Source organism: Chrysemys picta, chromosome 20 (genome assembly GCF_011386835.1).
Source record: "Chrysemys picta bellii isolate R12L10 chromosome 20, ASM1138683v2, whole genome shotgun sequence".
Lineage (NCBI taxonomy): Eukaryota > Metazoa > Chordata > Testudines > Emydidae > Chrysemys > Chrysemys picta.
This window is the reverse complement of record NC_088810.1, coordinates 8,907,474-8,914,858: the sequence shown is the minus strand read 5'-3', so window position 1 is coordinate 8,914,858 and position 7,385 is coordinate 8,907,474. Positions and strand designations below refer to the sequence as shown.

Sequence of the window (7,385 nt, the reverse complement as noted above, 5' to 3'; positions counted from 1 at the left end):
CCCTCCCCAAACCTGGTAACCATCCCCCACTGCCATGAAAGCACATAGATCAGCAACCCTTCCTCGGGGGGGAATGACAGGATCTGCCCCACCCCTGCCCCCTCCACTCCCACACAGGACCCTGGGCACCCGACACAGCTGGGAAGGGGTGCAGGGACCTGCCAGGGACAGGCAGCCCGGAGTCATGAGCTGCTGGGACAGTGCAGGGTCCTGGGGGGGTTAAAGGCACCAGCTCCTCCCAGCTCCAAAGGTCGCTGTGCCTAGCAGGGTCGCCAAAGGGTGAATGGCACTGGCCTTGCGCGGGTTCAAGGGTCGCTGAGGGAGGAGCGGGGAGCAGAGTGCCTGGACCTGTCACACAACCCCACAGAGGGCTCCCACCCCAGGCACGGGACTGTTCTCCCAGCTGCAGACACCAGCACAGGCCCTTGAGTCGTTCCGGGAACACGCCAAGGAATCAGCTCAACTGGTGCCAAGGTGCAGCTGGCTCTGGGGTGGGACAGCCAAGTAATAGCCTCACCCTGCTCCCTGCAGAGCTGAGCCTCCCATTACCGGTTGAGGCGCTGGAGACGCCTGACTTTCAGGAGAGAGGACCCCCACACTGCTCCCTGCAGCACAGCTCCCCTAGTAGCGCATAGGGACCAACACTGACGCCGGGAGGTCTATCTCTGTCCCTGCCCTGCCATGGCGCGTGAATACTTCACCCACAAGGGGGTACTGTTCCCATGCCTGGATTACTCCCCCGAGAAGCTGAGCTACGTGGAGAACGAATTCCAGGTGCGGGACGACGACATCTTCAACATCACCTATCCCAAATCAGGTAGGGGAGAGCGGGTGTGTGTGTGTGTGTGTGTGTGTGTGTGTGTAGGGGGCTCCTGACACACACACGGACATTAGATGGAAACACCAAACCCGTCACATGACCTGATTTCCTAGATGCCAGAACCCGGGCACACACACACGCCCAGCCCAGAGTGAGACAAAGCAGGCTGCTCCCTGGGGGCCCAACTCGCTCACCTGGTGCTAGGCTGGCTCTCTGCAGACACACTGTGATCACAGGCTTTCTCCAGAGCCACCAGCAGGGCCAGGAGACCCCTAGCACAGCAAAATGAGAGCTTCTGATTTTAGCACTGTCAATGCACCTCAGCTGATGGGGGCTGGGAGCCAGGACTCCTGGGTTCTCTCCTCGGCTCTGGGAGCAGAGGGGGACCTAGCAGGTTGAGGGCTTGTTTCAGGCCCATTAACCCTTTCACCCCCAGGCACTAACTGGATGCTGGAGATCCTGAGTCTGATCCGTTGTGACGGGGACCCCGGTTGGGTGCGCAGCGTGGTGAACTGGGAGCGGGCGCCCTGGGTGGAGAACCGGACGGGGCTGGAGGCTGCCCTGAAATACCCCCCGCCCCGGCTGCTCTCCTCCCACCTCCCCGTCCAGCTCTTCCCCAAGTCCCTGCAGCGCTCCAAGGCCAAGGTGAGAGGCGGGAGAGCAGGGGTGCGGGTCGGGATTGAGGGGCACCGACAGGGCTGTGCGTCGGGAGGGGGGTGAATCCAGGGCTGCTGCTGGGTGTGAGTTACAGCAATGTGGGCGTGCGGAAGAGCAGCCAGTGGGGTGAGGCGAATCCGTCTCCCTCCAGAGAGGGTTGGGAGGTGACGGCCCTGGGTGGGTGGCTAATCGCTGGGTTCACTTGGCATCCTCCTCCCCTGATTGGTAGCAACCCTCCTCCCCTCCCCCCAGATCATCTACACCCTGCGCTGCCCCAAGGACGTCCTGGTCTCGCTGTACCACTTCTCCAAGCTTCTGTGTCTCTTCAAGGACCCTGGTTCACTGGACTCCTTCCTCGAGGACTTCCTGAGCGGGAACGGTGAGCAGCACCCCGGGACCCTCGGGGGCCCTGCTGCAGTTAGGAATACGCAGGGTTTTTCCACCTCTGAGGCAAACCAAACCAGCCAGACAAAGAGGACTTTGGTCTCACCCCACTGGCTAACCACAAGTCACACAAGCAATTCCCTTAGACACTCCAGTTTCCCAGTATCACCACCAGTGCCACTTGTTATGCTGGACAAATGGTTATGAAAACCAATACCTCAGTAAAAGAGAAAAGGTTCTCCTGATCCCATTGGACTAAGCCTCAGACCCAGGTCAATATACAAATCTTACCCACAAATCACGCTGTTGCCAATCCTTTAGAATCTAAAATCTAAAGGTTTATTCATAAAAGGAATAAGATAGAGATGAGAGTTAGAATTGGTTAAATGGAATCAATTACATACAGTAATGGCAAAGTTCTTGGTTTAGGCTTGTAGCAGTGATGGCATAAACTGCAGGCTCAAACCAAGTCTCTGGAACATCCCCAGCTGGGATGGGTCATCAGTCCTTTGTGTAGAGCTTCCATTCGTAGCAAAGTCCCTCCAGAGGTAAGAAGCAGCATTGAAGACAAGATGGAGGAGAGGCATCAGCCTTTTATGTCCTTTCCAGGTGTAAGAACACCTCTTTGTCCTTACTGTGGAAAATTACAGCAAAATGGAGTCTGGAGTCACATGGGCCAGTCCCTGCATACTTTGCTGATTTGCAAGGTGTATCTGCCTTCTCTCAATGGGTCCATTGTATAGCTGATGGTCATTAATGGGCATCAAGCAGGCTACGCAGAGCTAACACCAACTTGTCTGGGGTGTCTCCCAGAAGCATAGCATAAGTTTGAAATACAGACAGTACAGAGCCAATATTTATAACTTTAACTCCAAAACTGATACACACATATAGACAGCATAATCATAACCAGCAAACCATACCCTTGTCTTAGACACCTCATTTGACCCCCTTTATACAAGATTTGGTGCCACTACAGGACTTTGGTTGCAACCATGTTCTATATGGTCCCAGATAATATCAATAACGTCACAGAGGGGACTTAGGTGGAAGTAGTGCTTGTTTTGTGCCACGGCCCCGGCACCTCTGGGCCTGGCAGTTCAGAGCCCCGGCACCTCTGGGCCTGGCAGTTCAGAGCTCCAGCACCTTTGGGCCTGGCAGTTCAGAGCCCCAGCACCTCTGGGCTGGCTGCATCAGTTATGAATGTAAAAAAATTGCTTGAGCCGTGGCACCACTTTAATTATAAATTAAACAGTGGGTGGAGGGGCCGGGGGGGGGCAGCTCTGGGGTCACCGTGCCACTCTCTCCTGCACAGTGGCCTACAGCTCCTGGTTCGACCACGTCACCGGCTGGATGGGGCTGACGGGCAACGAGAACTTCTTCTCCATCACCTACGAGGAGCTGCAGCAGGTAGGGAAACTCCGCCCTTGGGTCATGCCCACACATAACTCCACCCCTGGGGTCACGCCACACATAGTCCCGCCCCTGAGATCTCATCCACACATAACTCCACCCCTGGGGTCACGCCCACACATAGTCCCGCTCCTGAGACCTCATCCACACATAACTCCACCCCTGGGGTCACGCCCACACATAGCCCCGCTCCTGAGACCTCATCCACACATAACTCCACCCCTGGGGTCACGCCCACACATAGCCCCGCTCCTGAGACCTCATTCACACATAACTCCACCCCTGGGGTCACGCCCACACATAGCCCCGCCCCTGAGACCTCATCCACACATAACTCCATCCCTGGTGCCACGCCCACAAATAGACCCGCCACCTGGTGACACCCACACATAGCCCCACCCCTGAGCCATGCCCACACGTAACCCCACCCCTAGAGCCATGCCCACATGTAACCCTGCCCCTGAGCCACCCCCACATGTAAACCTGCCCCTAGAGCCATCCCCACATGTAACCCTGCCCCTGACCCATCCCCACATATAACCCTGCCCCTGACCCATCCCCACATGTAATCCCGCCCCTAGAGCCCTGCCCACATGTAACCCAGCCCCTGAGTCAGCCCCACATGTAACCCCGCCCCTAGAGCCCTGCCCACACGTAACCCCACCCCTGAGCCATCCCCACACATAGCCCCGCCCCTGAGCCACCCCCACATGTAACCCCACCCCTACAGCCATTCCCACATGTAACCCCACCCCTGACCCATGCCCACACGTAACCCTGCCCCTGAGTCACCCCCACATGTAACCCCGCCATAGAGCCATCCCCACACGTAACCCCGCCCCTAGAGCCATCCCCACACGTAACCCCGCCCCTGAGCCACCCCCATATATAGCCCCGACCCTGAGCCATCCCCACATGTAACCCAGCCCCTAGAGCCATTCCCACATATAACCCTGCCCCTGAGCCATCCCACATGTAACCCCGCCCCTGAGCCACCCCCACACATAGCCCCGCCCCTGAGCCTCCCCCACATGTAACCCTGCCCCTAGAGCCATCCCCACATGTAACCCAGCCCCTGAGCCATCCCCACATATAACCCTGCCCCTGAGCCATCCCACATGTAACCCCGCCCCTGAGCCATCCCCACACATAGCCCCGCCCCAGGCCCCCAGCCAGGTGGTGTTCTAGGGTGTTCCCAGCCCCAGCTCCCCAGGCCTCGGCGTCCATGTCCCGGGTGTTGGCTCCTCCTGGCCTTTGCATTCCTCTGCCCCTGGCCTGGAACAGGGTCTGACCTCAGGTGGCCAACGTGGCTCATGGCCAAAGCCCTCTGCCCTTGAAGGGGTCTCTTCCTCAGCACCCAGTGGGGAGCAGGACCCTGTGGGGGGAGGGAACTGAGGCACATGTGGACCATAAAATTGTCACCCTAGAATCACCCTCTTCAGGCCAGTGGGTGTCTTCCCCCAGGATCTGCGGGGCAGCGTGCGGAGAATCTGCCATTTCCTGGGGAAGGAGCTGAGTGAAGAGCAAGTGGCCGCGGTGGTGGAGAACGCCTCCTTCCAGAGCATGAAGGGGAACAAAATGTCCAACTACTCGCAGCTGAGTGACGAGTTCATGGACCACCAGAACGGGGAGTTCCTGAGGAAAGGTGAGTCCAGGCCTGGGCTCAGGGCCGGCTTTAGCAAGTGCGGGGCTCGATTCGTGGGGCTTATACTCAGCGGGCAGCGCTCTGACTCTTCGAAGCACTTTGCATTGCCACGCCCCGGCCCGGGGAGTGGGGCCACAGGCTTGCCGCGCTCTGGCTGGGCGCGGGGTCCTCTTATGCGCGGGGCCCGATTCCGGGGAATCGGCCTAAAGCCGGCCCTGCCTGGGCTAGCTGGGGGCTGCGAGTTGGGACTGAGGTGCACCAGCAGAGCTGCATGAGGCAGGGCCAGGAGAGCAGGGGGCTTTAAGTCAGGAGTGAGGGGCATGGGCAGAGGTTGCGGGGGCAGGGCTGGGGAGCAGGGGCTGTGGGTTGGGAGTGAGGGGCAAGGCCAGAGGTTGCGGGGGCAGGGCTGGGGACCAGGGGCTGTGGGTTGGGAGTGAGGGGCATGGGCACAGCTTGCAGGGGCAGGGCTGGGGAGCAGGGGCTGTGGGTTGGGAGTGAGGGGCATGGGCAGAGGTTGTGGGGGCAGGGCTGGGGAGCAGGGGCTGTGGGTTGGGAGTGAGGGGCATGGGCAGAGCTTGCGGGGGCAGGGCTGAGGAGCAGGGGCTGTGGGTTGGGAGTGAGGGGCATTGGCAGAGCTTGCAGAGGCAGGGCTGGGGAGCAGGGGCTGTGGGTTGGGAGTGAGGGGCATGGGCAGAGGTTGCGGGGGCAGGGCTGGGGAGCAGGGGCTGCGGGTTGGGAGTGAGGGGCATGGGCAGAGCTTGTGGGAGCAGGGCTGGGGAGCAGGGGCTGTGGGTTGGGAGTGAGGGGCATGGGCAGAGGTTGCGGGGGCAGGGCTGAGGAGCAGGGGCTGTGGGTTGGGTGTGAGGGGCATGGGCAGAGGTTGCGGGGGCAGGGCTGGGGAGCAGGGGCTGTGGGTTGGGTGTGAGGGGCACCCTAGACCAGACAGCACCCCTCCTCCTGCCCCGGCCTCACCACTAACCGGCCCCAGTCTGACCTCAGCCCCCTCCCCCCCCGCCGCGCTGTGGGGGCTGCACTGCCGCCCCTTCCCCTCCTGGCAGAGCCCACCCCGGCTTAGGGAGCTTCCTCCTCCTCATCCCCGGAGAGCCAGGCAGCTGCCTGCAGCCCCGGAGTGAGCGAGCCGGGCTGGGGATGGAGGAGGGCGGTGCGGAGCCCAGAGCTAGCTGGCGGCCGCATGCAAAACCCGGCTCCAGATTTTGAGTCCGGAGCCCAGCGCTGGCTGCGTGGAAAGGCGCAGCTTTTGCAAAATGTGCTCAGGGCGGAGCAGCCTCTTCCCCTGCACCCCCCTAGCTACGCTACTGAGTCCATGTCCCCTGTGGTTTGCAGGGATCTGCGGCGACTGGAGGAACCATCTCTCGGAGGCACAGAGCCAACGATTTGACACCGTTTACCGGGAGCGGATGCAGGGTCTGGGCATGACCTTCCCCTGGGACTGACGGCCCAGCGCCCGCCACATCTGCACCTGCAATACACCGGCCCTGTGCCACCCACGTGCTGCTGCTCTTCCTGTGCCCTGGGAGATGCCCCCTGGGGCAGCGTCTCTAGAGCATCAGCAATAGGCAGAGCTGGGCTGGGGCATGTGTCCAGGCGAGGTCAGTGAGCGCGTGCACACACAGGGCAGGGCTCAGCTGAGGTGTATTTAAAATCTGCCCATTGCAGGGTGTTCCTGGTCCTGCTTGCAGGCAGGGGCTCTGCAGGGAAATGTGAAATTCTGCACAGAGCCAGCCCAGAGCACGGCGTGGGAGATGGGCCTCTGTGCGGGGAGCAGCCTGCTCTGTCTCTCTCGAGTTTGGGTTCCTGTGCTTCAGGGCTCTGGATTCTAAGAAATAAAATCAGGTGATGTGGCAACCTTCCAGCAAGAGGATTTGGTTTTTCAATCTAACTTCTTTGGGTTTGCCATGAACAGAACATGATCCCATCCAGCAGGGAGCAGCAGGAACACACGCACACACGCATGCACACACACACATTCTCTCTCTCTGTCTCTCTCTCCCCCACTCCCCATGCCCCCCACCCCCAGTCCAAAGGTTGTGATTGCTGGTGACCCAGTTCCCAGGTAGATCCCAGCAATACCCCCAGGGGCCAGGATGCTGTCAGCCCAGAAGGCATCAGCCCCACCCAACTCCGCCCGTAAGGAAGGCAAGGCAAGCAGGGCCGGCTCTACCATTTTTGCCGCCCCAAGCAAAAAGAAAAAAAAGCCGCTCAGATTACCGCCCGAACTGCCGATGCAAAAAGAAAAAAATGCCCAGACTGTGCTGCCCCAAGAATGGACGGAATGCCGCCCCTTAGCATGTGCCGCCCCAGGCACGTGCTTCCTCCGCTGGTGCCTGGAGCTGGCCCTGAAGGCAAGACTGGGCCAAGAGGGTGATCCACTGGAGGTATCTGGGCTCTAGTGTGCGGGGGCCCATGAGGGTGGGGGGGCTCCCCACACCCTGGAGTCCATGATGC

General features: G+C 60.3%; 1 protein-coding gene across 1 annotated transcript; it reads left to right on the top strand.

Moving 5' to 3' along the window:
* Positions 1–352: 352 nt before the first annotated feature.
* LOC135976861 (sulfotransferase 2B1-like) lies at positions 353–6,789 on the top strand. Its single transcript, XM_065574541.1, has 6 exons — positions 353–817; positions 1,257–1,465; positions 1,730–1,856; positions 3,177–3,271; positions 4,739–4,919; positions 6,264–6,789. Exons 1-6 carry the CDS (start codon positions 682–684, stop codon positions 6,371–6,373), a joined length of 858 nt encoding a protein of 285 aa, XP_065430613.1. The 5' UTR covers positions 353–681; the 3' UTR covers positions 6,374–6,789.
* The last annotated feature ends 596 nt before the right edge of the window (positions 6,790–7,385 follow it).